Raw genomic sequence first — 15,766 nt, 5'->3', positions numbered from 1 at the left:
GAGGCGGACGGCACAAATCCTGCCATTTAAGCAATATTCATTTTAATTGCAAGTTTATGTTCTGACACCTTTCCTGTAAGACACTGCTTACATGGTCATTGACTTTCTGGAAGGGAGTGGTCACGGGGCTAAATTGCCCTTATATAGAGGCTTAGATAGGGGTCTTTATTGAACCTCGGAGTGGCTGCAGACTGAGTAATCTTGATTGCCCTTTAAAAATTAAATAATTCCCATCCTAGTCAACTCAGCAGGAAACTGCACAAGGAAAATACAGGAGAAATAGCATTAAAATGTCCATAGCAGAGACCCAAATTAAGCCCCAATTTCAGCAAAACACTAAGCACGTGCTTACGTCCAACCCTATTCAGGACAGCACTTAAGTGCCTGCCTAACATTAAACTTGTGCTTAAGTCCCATTGACGTCAAAAGCTGACTTGACTTAAATATGTCCGTCCCTATTCAATAAAGCATTTGGGCATGAATTTAAGACCCTCTGGCTTTACTCGGCCTTAAGCACATGCTTAACTGCTTTGCTGAATTGGAGTCGTATGACTGTAGAATAATCCAGGAAGTGGGATTTTAGAGTAGTAAAAACTTATGAGGGTGTTTGATTATTTCCTGTGTGCTTAAAAATTCCATTGCACATTGGTGTAGCGATGTTTTAGGCGCTGATTCGGTGTATCCCCATTCCTACCCTGCTTCAGGGCTGATCCCACTCTAAGAGATGGATAAAGTAACCAGAGTTCCAACTGCCTCTGGGCTAGAAAGGGACAAAGAGCTGAAAGTTCTGTCTATGTGGTAATTCCAATTCCTGTTACACCATTGTCAAAACCATTTGCTCTTGAAATTTAACCACATTCCCAACGTAATGCCCAATATCTCTCAGAACTTCTCCTCTAGCAGTGCTGGTGAGGAAAGCAGAGCTGAGGTTTGCTTCAAACTGAGGACCATTAATATTGGATTGTCCTAGCAGCTGGCTACAAAGGAACTAAATCCAGTGCTAAAGGACAGATGTTGTGTAGAGAGAGGCCTTATATCAAGGGAAGCTGTGCCAGGTCAGATGATCTGTTTGGGCACAGGAAGTGGCACTCTAGAGAGACTTCACCACTTGTCCTGCTACCAGTCCCACAGAAAGGGATCATCTGTGTGGATAAGTCAGGTACAGAACAGAGGAGAAACCTTAAACCCGGCCCTGCCAACCCAAAACCAGAGCGTTGCCCTTCTTACAGATCAGAATCATGCTTGGCAGGAGAAGGTCCATGCAAACTGGATATAGATTCTACATAGAGGTGACTGAACCAGAAGGGACTAGGAGAGGCTACATTTAAGCTACTTGGAAGTTCTCCCTTAAAACAGTTTGCTGTAGGAGAAGCTCCTGTCCAGGGGCGGCTCTAGAAATTATACCGCCCTGCGCCGCCCTTCCCCGGTCCCGCGGCCGGGGCAAGAAGTGTCTGCGGCGGGTGCGCTGGTCCCGGCTCCGGTGGAGCATCCGCAGGCATGCCTGCGCGAGCTCCGTCCGAGCCCCGGGACCAGCGCAGCCGCCGCAGACATGCCTGCGGGAGCTCAAGCGGAGCCGCGGGAAGAGGGGACCCGCCGCAGTCATGCCTGCGGCAGGTCCGCTCGTCCCGGGGCTCCGGTGGACCTCCCGCAGGCATGACTGCGGGAGGTCCGCCGGAGCGAAATGCCGCCCTGCCGGGACAATGCCGCCCCACGCGCCTGCTTGGCGCGCTGGGGTCTGGAGCTGGCCCTGCTCCTGTCCTCCCTAAAAGGCAAGTGTTGGGTTGCCACAATTTCAGGATCCTTTACGTTTGGAACAGAAAGGGAATGGGTCCGGTCAACTGTCTCTGGGTTCTTCATTCTCCCTACAGCCCTGTCATCTTTTCCCCAGCCACGTTGCTGCCTTCTCCCCAGTCCAGCTGTGTTACCTGCATGCAGTGGTAGTGTGTGCTTTTCCCATTCAGGTGACAGCCATGGTAGTATACGCTGCAGTCATCCAAGGGGCTGAAGCGCATGAAGCCGTGCTGGAGGGAGTTATCACGTTTCTTGTGCATGTTGTAATGCCGAATCACATCCTGTTTACTAGTGAATCTCTGGGGAGACAGAGAGAAAGTGAGACACACACATGAAAGGGGTGGCTGAGGTGAGTATTCCTGGGTAACTTCCTTTATAAACCCTTTACACTGCAGATTTACAGTTCAGCCATACAATGCATTTGACACCCCATGAGGGTCAGGTTAGATTAAAGGAGAAGTCTGGTTTTTGTTAAAAGGACAATATATGCAAACACAAACTGTTTCAGTAACTATAAGCCAGGAGTGAAAGATACAATAGTCTCATGTCCAAGATGTGCTTTCTGCAGTCTTGAACATGATTCTTCTGATATGATTTTAGCTGCTGCTCTCTGAAGAGCTGCTACAGCTGGAAAGGAAACCAGTGAACTATACCTGCTGTAAATGAATAATCCCAGTTTTCAAATCACTCGTGCTAGGGGTTTGCAAGACACTGGCTACTAAATCCATGTCAAAAGGAAGAGGGGAAAAGATACTTTGCTCTCCTATAGTGCCTTTTCCATCTAGAGCTCTCCAAGTGTTCTACAAACATCATTGAATTTTAGCCTCACAACCCCCCGGGACATAGGCAGGTTTTTATTAAGAAAACCAGCTTTATGGGGAAACTGGAGGCACAGAGAGAAGTGACTTGCCCCTGATCACACAGAAAGTCAGTGGCAGAGCTGAGAATTGACCCTAACTCTCCCTGTTCCATGCCAGAACAACCAGACCATCCCCTTCATCCTCTGCCTGCTTGAACTAAGGAACTGGTGCCCCATTATCAATGCAGACAAAGTGCCTTTAATATGAAGCTTTTCATTTTTATTTCCCACGTACATTGATATTCAACAGTGAAGGTGTGAAAGGAAATCTGATTTAAAAAAAAAATCAATAGCCATTTATTGTGAGGAGTGATTGAAAAACCCTGTATTCTAATATTTAGCAACTTTTCCAGCCTCCCTTTACAAGAGACAAATGATTATTGCTTCCACTCTGTACTCCTATAATATCAATCCTGATCATTCCATTGGTATTGGCAAGGGGATATATGGATATGGATTTCAGTAGGAAGCCCGCGGAGACTAGCGGTACTATTTCCCATGGCGTACGTACAGGATTCCCATTGCCAATCACCGTTAATTTGTGCCCATTTATTACAGAGCGTTACTTATTATAAACTATATCTCAGCCATAAAATAATTTGCATTTTAAAAAGCAGCCTAAATCCTTATTCCCCTGTGAGACCAGCCAAGCTCCTTTGCAAGCAGCTCCTGGACTCCTTGGGAAATAATTATGAGGCCAATCATAATAATAGGTTTTTCTGTCTTTCCATCCTTTGTGTCCTCCCTGCTCTCTGTGTACAGAGACCTCTGTGCCGTGATTGAGAGCTCTCCATCTGATCGTCCCTCTCTGGGTCACTAGCAACATCCCAAGGAACAGCCCCAGTCTGATCAATTGAAACTAGGGTGACCCGATTTTGGGGACAGTCCCAATTTTGGGGTCTTTTTCTTATATAGGCTCCTATTACTACCCACCCCCGTCCCGATTTTTCACACTTGCTGTCTGGTCACCCTAATTGAAACCTGAAGTCGAACAGAGTGGAACCAAGCTGGTTTCCCTTGCTGTGGTCAGAGTCATTCCCCCAAGACCAAAGTGCCTCCTTGGGCTGGGGCAGGAGTCATGCTGGGTGCAGAGTAGAGGCAAACTCTGGGATTCCCCCCCCCACAGTCTGACCACAGAGATGGCAGAGCCATGCTCACAGACCTGGAAAGAGGGTAAACAAACACAGCACATGACTCAGAGCTGGCTTGATGTTGCTACTCTGGCAATTCTCCCAGCAATTACTGCACATGCCCCTTCCCCCACCCTCTCCCCAACCACAGATCCAAGGCTGCTGCTGGTCTTATTGGGTGTTTTGTTGCTGCTACTGCTCTTATGTTGCATGGACAACCGCAGAGACAGACTGACAGACAGCATGCCCTATTTTCAGGCCAAATTTACAACATAGCCAAATTTATCTTCTTGGCTACGCTGGTGTAAATCTGAAGTAACTCCTCTGACTTCAGCTGAGCCCGATCCTGCTCTTGGTTACACTGGTGTGAATCCCACTGATTTAGAATAAGCTAGATTCTGCTCTCAGTTATAGTGGTGTGTATCTGGAATAACACCACTGAGTTCAGCAGTGCTAGGCTGTTGTAACTGGGAACAGAATTTGTCTCCAATAGTTTCAAATTGTATCTCCCGCTCTTCCCAGGACATGGAGAAAGCAGATGATCTGTTTCATGATGGAGTCCCGTGGGCTGTATCCCTTGACAGTAAGGACAGGCAATGGGTTCTGGCAGTTCATGTTCGCCCTGTTTACCTGATAGTTGCACTCCGGATCGAGGCAGTGGTAATGTTCCCGGTACTGGTACGCACAGTGTATGTGTCCGCAGTGCTGACTCCCAGAGAACCTGGAAACACAAGCGAGAGAAAGAATGAAACTGATGCTCTCTGAGGATGGTGACTGAAAATCAAGGTGCAAGTGAAACAAGTTTTGCCTTCTCCCTGTCCTCCTGCAGCGCAGTCTACACCTATCTGTCACCTCCGAGCGTACCGAGGAGACATGAGACTCCTTGGAGGCAAAAATTCCTATTCTCTCTGTCCCCAGGAAAAATGCAACTCCTCAGTGATACTAAGCTGAAGGAAAGAGGGTCCCCTTCCAGTTAGAAGCCCCATTTCTAACAAGGTTTTATATTGTTACATCCCAAGCTGATATCATTGCTCAGCTCTTTGAAATTGACCTTATTCTCATCCCACCCCACTGGATCACTCCTGAGTCGGGTGCGTCTCTTGCTGCTACTCTCAGGATGCAGAGATGCAAAGTTTTGACACGTCATTTTCCAAGAAATCACAGCAGATCTGGAACAAGAAGTCCATTGGAACCTGATCAATTTTTCCCCTCCACCCATAGCTAAACATCCTTCCCCCACTGTCCCATTCCTGCCTGCCCTGAGTCGAGGACCAGAATCTAGGACATCAGATTGAGGGAGCTGTAGTTGGAGCTGTGAAGAAAGCACTACCATTCTCAGGCAAAAGCCAACACACCAGAACAAGGTGCAAGACAAAACAGAGGAGAAGGCCTGAGCGCTGCAGAGAGGTTGCAGATGGGTGTGCGGTTCTCAGCTCCTTTGGAGCAGAAAGACTAAAGGATTGCAAAGGCCACTTGTTGCAGCAGGCGAGAGATGGGGCATAAGCTGTAATGTGCCATATTTGCATTTCAATTAAGCAGGGTGCCAGCAGCTGCTTTTCCGCTACACCATAAACAAAGGTGATTTTTTCTTCTGCCTCACTGAGAGTCCAAGAGCAGCATACTTGAAATTAGAGTGTCTCACGGCGGCACAATACAAGATAATAAATGGGGGTTACTTATGCTTTTGGAAGTGGGGCGAGAGAAACACGTGATTCTTCTTCTGCAGGCTCTTCTCTAGGGGGCAAATCCTGCCTCCTCTGTGCCCACAGAGAGCCTGAGGAGAAGCAAAACCAGTGCTCTGAATGTGTTTAATGACCCTGCCCAACTGTCTGGGGGACTGAAGTCCTCTCTCTACAGAACAGGGCAGCAGCACTGCAAGCTTCTCTCAAGCACTGTGCTCCAGCCTGTTGTCCTGGAGGGGACCTTCCCCAGGGGTAACACAGAAGTATCCATGGTCTAATCAGTCCTTGGCCTCTGCTGAGACTGCCAACAAAAAGCGGGGGGCAGTAGGCGTAGGTTTTATGACACTTGCTGTGGAATAAGGCCCACCAACTCATATCACAGGAGTCACAGAACAGTCATCACGTAGCAACAACTTCTGGTCAATACCTGGGCAGGATTTGAACCCGTGACTTAGCAGAGAGAGGCTGCTTAGCCCGCTACCAGCCCTGAGCCACACACTCTCCATTCCCACCTTCTGTGACTCTCCTTGGTGACTGGTCGCTCTGGAGTTTCTGTTTGGGCATGAGAGGAGAGACAGTCCTAGCCGATGCTCTAAAGGCACAATGCCAGGCTAGCCTACTGAAGTCATAGAATCCTAGAAATGTCAGCCTGGAAGGGACTTTGAGAAGTCATCAAGTCCAGCGCCTGCGCTGAGACAGGACCAAGCAAACCTAGACCATCCATGACAGGTGTTTGTCCAACCTGTTCTTAAAAACCTCCAGTGATGGGGATTCCACAACCTCCTTTGGAAGCCTATTCCAGAGCTTACCTACCCTTAGAGTTGGAAAGTTTTTCCTAACATCTAACCTAAATCTCACTGGCTACAGATTAACCCCATCACTTCTTGTCCTACTCTTCAATGGCCACAGAGAACAATTGATCACCTCTTTATAACAGTCCTTAACATATTGAAGATTTTCATCAGGTCCCCCCTCAGTCTTCTTTTCTCAAGAGTAGATATGCCTTGTATTTTTAACCTTTCTGCATAGGTCAGGTTTTCTAACCCTTTTATCATTTTTGTTGCACTCTCCGAGACTCTCTCCAATTTATCCACATCTTTCCTAAAGTGTGACACCCAGAACTGGACACAGTCTCCAGCTGAGACCTAACTGGTGCCAAGTACAATGGAACAATTACCTCTCATGTCTTACATATGATACTCCTGTTAATGTAGCCCAGAATGATATTAGCCTTTTTTGCAACTGCATCACATTGTTGACTCATCAATTTGTGATCTACTAGAACCCCAAGATCTTTTCCAGCAGTACTACCACCTAGCCAGTCATTCCCCATTCTGCAGATGTGCATTTGATTTTTCCTTCCTAAGCACAGGACACTTTGCACTTATCTCTACTGAAGTTCAATGGACTCTCCCAGGGTGTCCTGGGCAATGGCTCCAGGAGGGAAATTTGCCACATGATGTGATATGTGAGGGAACAGAAGTCTGACGCCAGGTCCATTTTGGATGGCAAGTGCATCAGCTGGCTCCAGGAGGGGAGAGAGAACTGCACAGTGACACTCTCAGAGGCAGAAGCTGAGGATGGGCTTGTACATGGGGGATGGTAAAGATGGGAACTATCAAAGAGCCAGGGAAAAGCAAGGGTGAAAATCCCACCCATGGGGAGGGAAGAAGAAAAGAGAGACAGGGGAGAGATGCTGGTGGGGGGCAGTGACTTGATATGAAAAAAATTGGGTGCATAGTCATGAGCTTAAGATGCCTTCTGGCTGTCGCAACAGATGACAACGAGTCAGAGTATTAATGGGGTGCAGGGTCCAGCAGGCACTTGCTGTAGTATGGATAGGCTACACCAAAAGGGAAGGGAGTAAATGACTGAGGGATGGATAGAGTTGTGGACCTCTCTGCCCTCACAACTGCTGTGCTGCCACTTTAAACTGGTGTCCTGTTGGAATCCCAGGGGCCCTAGGAAGCACCAGGAGTGTTGTACAGCACAAGAAGCTGTGGCTTGCTGACACATTTCTGAGAAGGGACATAAGAAAGGAGGAGAGAGACTAAAACATGGATGTCCCATTAAATAAAATGCCTGCATCTAGGGAGGGGTAAGAGAGCATATTTCTTTGAGGAAAAATTAATATGATTCCTAATATTCTTAATTATGTATTTGGAACCTAGATATTACAGTGATGAGAGCTTAAGAAATGTCATATGATAGATGAATAGATAGATATATTGATCGATCACAGGCTCTCAATCTGGAGGTCATGACCCCCCTAGGGGGTCTCAATCAGATCCAGGGGGTCACAAGCACCCTCCCTTTATGTATGGCTAGACTGAACTGGGGGGGGAGGGGTGTCACATGATGGAAAAGATTAAGAGTCAGTGTATTAGATAGATACCAGTACAGAGAATGGATACCATAGATACCTTAGACAGCTGGACAGATTGATGGATAGATATAGATATAACAGCTAGATTGGTAGAAAAAAATACCTGAGATAAATCAGATAAGATACTTGTAGACAAACCTGTAGAGAAGATACTTGTAATTCTATAGGTAAACGACACAGACAGCTGAAAGACTGTCCCGTGGACATGTCTCCTCTCAGTCACAACAGAACAGATCACTACCTATCATTCGCAATTGCAAAGCATCCCCGTGGCAGTTACAGCAATTGCTTCCAAAGAAAAGTAGCATTAGGAGGGTACACGTGTATTTTGGGCTGTCTTTTAGTGCAAGTTAGCAGTGGGAAATAAGTAGGAACAGTCAGCACCAAGTGACATAGCCAGCTCTCTGCAGACCACCAGCAGCTGCTCCACAGATTACAACTGAGCACATGAAAGAACGAAAGATCTGTAATTGGCAATAAGGGAAGAGCTGGAAAAGGGATAATCAAGACAATGAATTTTACTGAGCATATTGTGGAGGAACGTGGACGAGCTGGATTGCTTGAAAGGGATAAAGCAGTGGAGGGAAGGGGACTCAGAGAGGAAACATTCAAAGATAAATTACCATCTGCTCAAGGGTTCCACATGTCACCCAGGACTAGGACTAGGACTGCACATGAGAAAAGGCATGAGAGAGAAGCAAGAAAGGGCAGAAAGGCATGAAGGGTAAAACAAAGGGGTAGGTGGGATGGAGGAGGGGGTGCAGGAAGGAATGATAAGGGGACAGGATAGGAAGGGGGATTAAAGAACCAAAAGTTTCAGATTGCCAGACCATGCAGCAAAGCTGAGTTGGAGGATGAAAGGGAGCCGGGGCAAAGAGCAGCAATAAATAAGGCATTTCTGAAGTACATAAGGAAGAGGAGGTCAATTGTGAAGACAGCAGGGCCTTCAGGAGATGGAAAGGGGACTTAATTGACAGAGGAGATAGACACTGCTAAAAAATTAAATGACTTCTTTGCCTCAGCATTCACAAAGGGAGATGGGGACAGATGCCAGAAGCAGACATGCCTTTCCCAGGGGACAGAGAAGAAATACTGCAGGAAATCAGGATCACGCCAGAACAGGTGATTGAGAAATTGGAACAAACCTTAGCAGCAGTGGAGAAACAAACCAAAAGGCAAGCAATGATGCTGGGCTGCAAACAAAGGCATGTAACAGGAAGGAGAAGAAATGAGGCCAGCCCTATCTAAAGGGGACTTGCCAGACTAGGACTGGAAAGGTGACTGCAGACCTGGCCTCCTTGTCATTACACATGAACTGCTGCAATAGATCAGGCCCATAGGTCCATCCAGTCCAGAGTCCTGTCTCTGACAGTGGCTGGCACCAGTAGCTTCAGAGGAAGGTGTAGGAAATACCACAGTTATGGGATACCCTGCTCATAGGGAACATTTCGTCCCTACCCTGTTGGTGAGATGGGGAAGGGAGAACAAAGGATAACGAGTGAGATGCAGGGCTGGAGAAGCCGATCTGCACTGTGGGGCAGAGAGGAGATGAAGACGGGACCTCACTGAGATACATGCACTTCACAAGTGAACAGAGCTGCCCGTGAGGCTATTTGAGCAACAACCAGGGATGCTGACTAAAGCTTAGGAAAGGGCCAGGCACTAAAGGAATCCCACATATGGCACGAGTTACTAGAGGCAGCGACAGGAGGAACTCATGGGCTCAGCTTTAAGAGAAGGAGCCAGACAAGTGCTGTAGTAATATTGGGGATGGCACTTCAAACTCCTGGCCTCCTTCCACTCTGGAGTTGATGATGCTACAGAAGTGTTTGTGTGTCTGAAATAGGGGGAGGGGATGGGGAGAGTGTGGGGTGGGAAACTCATTGGATAAGTGGGCTCTTTTGGGGGATGGCCAAGGCATGGCACTCTGAGGTACAGTGTGTTTTGGGGTCTCTGTTTTGTGAAACGAGGGCCAAGTGAACAGACAGGCAGAATTGTCGCTATGTTTCAATATTAAAAGGTTAGGCTCCTAAAGGGTTATATTCATCCTCTGCTTTTTCTGACACTTGCAACAGTTCAAAGCAATTAATTTTTAACACACAGCATCTGTTTAGTTTTTCAAAACAGGAAAGCTTACACACCAAACACTAACTTACACGCACACTCATGCACACATGTGCACACCTGCTAACTTATGCCCACTCAACCCCCGTTAATTTACAAGAGCACACATTCATTTACAACACACTCATATCCACATGCACACAATTCCGTGCACACTTATGTGCAAACACACATATGCACACATGTGCACTCCATCACAATTCCACACACACCTACCTGCAAACAGATGCGCTTTGCACACACAGATACATATGCACACACACATTCTTTCCCCACATTTTGTTTCATTCCCTTGTTTTGCCAGCGGGAGCCAGTCCCAGATCTGGCAAGAGTTAGCAAGAAACACCAAGATAAATAAATAATAATAAAAATAATAAATAAAGTCGTCAGCGTGCTTAGCGAGTGTTTACAGACTCATTACCCTGTAACGATGATGTGACAGGAGGAGGAAAACCCCCCACCTCAATTACAAGGCAGGGGGATACCCACAGAAATAAATATTTAAGCAAGAGCTGCCAGAAGTACCATCTGCTCAGGCACTAATAAATAAAATACAATAAAATAAAATAAAATACCACAGAAAAAAAATTATAAATATACAGGATGGAAAAAAACCAACCCAGCCCAAACTAGCTAAGTATGTGGTTTTCTTTTGTTGTGTGAGACAATGGATTATCCCTGGGCAGCTTTTGGCAATGGCTTTGGCAAACTCATTAAGCTAATTGTGCAGCAAAGACACACTGTCGTCCCAGCACCCCCTTCCCCCCGCTTATTTTAAAGCTTTAAACAGTTTTTAAAACCACATGTAAATTAAAGGGAAGTGGCCGGGCTGCCAACGGGCAGCTTGCGAAGCTTTTTGTGCAGGAAGTGGTGTCCCAAAGCTGTCTTATAGGCTTCCCTGGGTGAACTGTCTGAGCCTGGGGAAAAAGGGGACGAGGAGGGGAGGTGCTTAAAGGGGTCCTTTGCTTGTGGGAGAACCCGGGGATAAAAGGATGAATTCTCTTCTCTGTTATGCAGCGCAACCACACTGTTCTCCACGGAGTGTAGCTGAGAGGAGCTCTGTCTCCAGCTTCTTACTGTCCCCTCAACGCTGCACAGCTGCTGGCAGCGACAGAGGATGGAGGTTTGGTACCCAGGGAAGGAGCCAACTGCAGCTCTTATCAGCCCCCCTCTGCCTCCATCTAGGCAAACCTGGGCCTAAAACTCTGACTTGGTCCCCAGTTCTCCCTAGGCCAGGTGAGCAGCAGTCTCAGCCAGAGGCATTGCTGCTGGAGGACTGTGACTTGGCAGTGGACTTGTCTTTTCCTGTCTTCCCATCTCACCCTCCCTGATGCCCCTCTCACCTCCTACAGCAGTGGTTAAGGTAATTGAGGTTGGGGGAGCACACCTCCCCTTCTTCTCCCAGGGCTGGGGGAGCAGTCCTCCACCACAGCTCTCCCTCTTCCTCAGCTCAAGGGAGAGCTCCCCATTCCTGTTTAACCACACCCATGGCCCACGCCAGGGAGCCTCCCTGCAGGCTCGACACCCTGGCACTGACAGGAGCAACCTTTTTGCTTTAATTTCTTGAGGTGAGGTTGGTTTGGCTGCTTCCCCTGAAGGATGTCAATTCTTGTGCCACCCAAGGTCCTCTGCTTTCAGATCTGGCTCCCTGGCAGCAGAAAGGGAGGAGTCATCAGGCTTGGGTCAGGGGCTGATGGCATGGTCTAGGGCCAAGGATAGCATAGGCAGGTACTGTGCAAACATTCCCTCCAGCTCTGCCAATGTCATTCACTCCTGATCTGCACCAGTTCCCTCTGCTGTTCCAGCCCTGGGTTTCCCCCAGAGCTCTGCCAATGCCCCTCACTCCTGTCCTGCAGCACCCCCTTGCTGGTCCAGCTCTGGCACACTGCTCCATCCTGCACCCTCATCCAGTGCTGGGTTTCTCTTGTGAAGAAGCTGCCAAGCCGTCTGAACTGTGATTTTTATTACATCTACTTGGGCTGACGCTGAGCCCTTCAGAAGCTCATTTCACATGTGACCCCATTCAAACTCTGAGGTGGGTCCCCAAAGAACTGCTTGGTGTGACCCACCCCAGCACTGAGATTCCAGACGCTGAACAGGGCAGGGGATACAAGCTGGAGTCCACACCAAGGGGCCTGCAGAATGTCAGCCAGGAGACAAGGCACTGGACTAAGGCCCAAACCTCTGCCCCGATACACTTCTCCACGCTCTATGGGGTTAGCTAAGGGGTGTGGGGAGAAGAGAACTCTCATGGGGGTGGAGCCTTGGTTTGTTCTCAGCTCCCTGCATGCCTCCCCAGCTACTGCTGTCCAGAGGGGGGAACAGAGTCAGTGTGGATGTCGGAGGGAAATGGAAGACTCAGTGTCCATGACTGGTTTATACATTTCACCCGGACAGACAGACAAGACCCCCCCCTCCATCCCATGCCCCCTCCCACCCAGCCTCCTCCCCAAGAAAGCCAAGGGATTTGCCTACCTGGCAATATATTTCTGGTAAATATTTACATCTTCGGTGACAGCTGGTTTGTCAGTGGGTAATCCGTTCCTAATGAGAAACACACAGGGCAGAGCTGGTTAGCAGGCAGTGTCAGGGCACAGTCCAAGCTCCTTGTCTCTCATGCAGCACTGAGGGTGCCAGGGCAGAGGGCTCTGGGAACAGTAAGCAGCAGAGAGATATATGCCTGTGTAACCTCCCCCCACGCCCGTGTGCCCTCTCTTTCTAGGGGCACTGGACTCCTGCTAATGTAACCCACCTACCTCCCTTCCTGCAGGTCTCCTCTCCCCAGGGCTCGATTTCATTTGCTGAAGGGGCTGAGAAGACCTACCCTTAAATTATGCTCTTGTAAACACCACATAGGCACCACTGGCTCTGTCTACACAGAACCAGTGGCCGAGTCAAAACACGGACCGCCCCAGCTCTGTTACAAGGCTCCAGTTTGTAAAGCAGGGAGACTTTAAGGACGTACTCCAACTGTGGAACCGCTGGAGAGCACATGACTCTGGCCCTGCGAGCACCACTCTGCACTACAGAACAGATCCATGTTGTGACCATTTGAGAGGGTTCATTTATAACCTGGCCTCCACAACGTGGCTTTCACTGCATTCTCCACACATCCTGCCAGTAGCCCCAACAGCCCTCATTGTCACAGGGCACCAAACTCAGTCACACCAGTCAGGCCGCAGATGAGGCTTTGTAATTAAAAATCAAACCCAAACTTCACTCAGGCACCACATTTGCTCGGAGAGGCATCTTCCTTAAAACGCAGCCAGAAAGCACGTCTTGCTGGATGGGCTCCAGCAACAGAGAGAAAAAGTCACAGAACAGACCCACAGGCCTGGGCCCCAGCCTTCTAAAAACACGGCTGCTGCTCTTAGAGCACTGGCTGACCAGAGTGGACTGCAACTGGGCTTCCTTCTGCATCCTTGGGCCCCGGATGGCTGCATGGCAGCTCCACACCTTGGTTAAAGCAGGACACCTATAACTTGCACAGCGGTCATTTGAAGTCGGAACGTGAGTTTCGCCCAGGTTAACAGAATTAGGAGTTAGAGAGTTCACCCCCTTGGCTTGTGTGTGTATGTGTGACAGCGAGGGGGTGATTCCCGCGACGGCATTTGGTCCTGGAGGGGATTCTGAATGGAAGGCCAGGTCCCAGGTCACGTAATTAGCACCATCCTCACTAGCACAATTAATATTCTGTCTCCTGCACCCCTCTCATCTGCTTAGGAGACTGCTCTGGATGCTTCGCAGCCATCCTTCAAACCAACACAGGGACAGCACAGTTTGGGGGAGTCCTTGAGCTGGGAAGTGCAGCGCAGTCCCCTGCTGGGGTTGTGGGGGATAGGGACTGCGTTAGCATCTAAGGGACACAGAGCCAGAAAATGCCAAAATTTGGAGTGTGTCAACATCCCATCTACGTGGCAGGGCTGCCCCAGGGAAAGGCAGAATGCCAGCACCCACCATGCCTAGGTTACCCACAGGTGTGGTCAGCTGATGGGTGAGGGAGAAGCCTAATATTACTACTGGTCTGTATCCAGTTCAGGTGCCATGTGTGTAGAGACCAGAGTACAGAGAACTACCTCTACTCTGGTGGAAGTGGGTTCCCCAGGGACTGTACCTAGTGGGCGCTAGCTAAAGTCCAGAAGGAGGAGGAATCGCAACCCTATGGAAACACGCCCCCCCACCCAAGCTACAAAGGATCAAACGCACCCGCAGGCACGTGTGTGTGTGTGAGAGAGAGAGAGAGCAGCTGGGGAGAAGCCTCAGTGCAAACCCCACTGCCAGATACACCCCCGTCAGCATTTCCCACTTCCCCCAGCCCCAGGAAGTCCTGTGGTTAGAGAAGGGATCACTGAGCCAGTGTGAACCCAATCCGCTGCAGAAATGAAAGAGCGAGAGGGTGAGAGAAAGGAAATAAAACTGGAATCCCGAGGAGGAGAAGCAAAAGTGAAGCAGGGTTGGTGAGCAGCTCCAGAATGCCCAACACGCGTGGGCGTGGGAGCAGAGATACCGAAGGGGTGTCCGGGTGTCCTTGAGACTCTTGATTGGCTTCCTCTGTCAAGGAGCCGCAGACCTGGGGACTGATCACGATAAGGTGCTGTGCATATATACATATTTATAAGCCAGTGTTCACAACAACAGTCGCCCCCACCTGCCGTCTAGAGCAAGAGACACCGATGAACCCAGGAGAGAGAGAGCGAGTGAGAGCTCTGTAACGAGGCATTTACAACAGGCTCCTGGCACAGCTGGGACTTGCACCACGGGGGCAGGCATGCGCTCCACAGCACAGCCAGCAGAGTGGATAATGCTATCATCTAACGAAACAACGTGCCACACAACAGACAGGGCATTTTGGGGTGGTTAGAGGGCTCCCCAGATTGGGGCCCACGTGAATTTAGCTGCAATTGATAACAAACCTTTGCCCTTTTCCATACACTTTAACCATAGGAACCCAAAGCTGTTTGCAGACAGTAATGTATTAATCTGTGCCACACAGGAGGTAGATATCATTACCCCAGCCTTACACATAGGGAAACTGAGGCATGGGGGAGGGTGACTTGCTTGAGATTGCGTAGTGCAACTTTGGCATACTCAGGGAAACAACCCAAGTCTCCTGGCTCCAGGCCTCTACCCTGACCACAAGATCAGCCTTCCTCTCTACAGGGAAGAGGCAGTTGGGTGGCCTCAATAGGATCTGTCATCCCACGACATGTGGCATGTAGGTGCTGGCCCTGCTATCAATGACCCAAAGGGACGCCTGGCTGACAAAAGCAGACTGATGCACTCAACAGGCTGTATAGACACAGGGGCTGACATCAGAAAGTCCCAGCTGAGTTCCACAACCCAAAGCTATTGGTGCTTAAACCAGTGGAAAGGCAGGAGGGCCAGAAAGCAGGGGACTCTCCCCTCAGCTGCCACAGAGGTCTCTGTGGTGAATATGTGGGAGCAAAACCAGGCAGCCGTGGTCATGGGTGACAGCAGCTATCTCACACAAAAAATATTTCAGGCCTCAACAAGGTGCCAAGTGAGAGGCAAGAGAATCCAGACCAAGGAACAAGGAAGTGGAGCAAACCATGTCCCTTCCTCCATATTTGCACCCAGACATTTTGAGATTCAAGGTCAGAAGGGACCATTAGATCATCTAGTCTGACCCCATGTACCAGGGCAGCAGAGTTTCCATTGCAGAAACAGCCTGTCTAAACTCTACACCTGGCCACAATCATGTGCCCCCCTTCTCCACATGATCTTGGTGCGTGGTAAAGAACAGGATCATCAGACACGTAGATGAACACAATAT

At 49.0% G+C, this 15,766-nt stretch overlaps 1 protein-coding gene across 6 annotated transcripts in view; it reads right to left on the bottom strand.

Annotated features, from left to right (window-relative positions):
* CASZ1 (castor zinc finger 1) overlaps positions 1 to 15,766 on the bottom strand; it is a 258,564-nt gene that overhangs the window by 34,194 nt on the left and 208,604 nt on the right. For 5 of the 6 annotated variants that reach the window (XM_039509271.1, XM_039509273.1, XM_039509269.1 and 2 more), the window contains 3 exons: positions 12,448 to 12,516; positions 4,411 to 4,501; positions 1,926 to 2,090 (listed from right to left, as the gene is read on the bottom strand). In XM_039509271.1, the coding sequence (XP_039365205.1) occupies positions 1,926 to 2,090; positions 4,411 to 4,501; positions 12,448 to 12,516 (325 nt within the window). The remainder of the gene's footprint in view (positions 1 to 1,925; positions 2,091 to 4,410; positions 4,502 to 12,447; positions 12,517 to 15,766) is intronic. The other variant, XM_039509272.1, reaches the window with a different exon arrangement.

This window comes from Mauremys reevesii, linkage group 21 (assembly GCF_016161935.1).
Source record: "Mauremys reevesii isolate NIE-2019 linkage group 21, ASM1616193v1, whole genome shotgun sequence".
NCBI lineage: Eukaryota > Metazoa > Chordata > Testudines > Geoemydidae > Mauremys > Mauremys reevesii.
The sequence above is the reverse complement of the archived record's forward strand: the minus strand, read 5'-3'. Positions and strand labels throughout refer to the sequence as shown.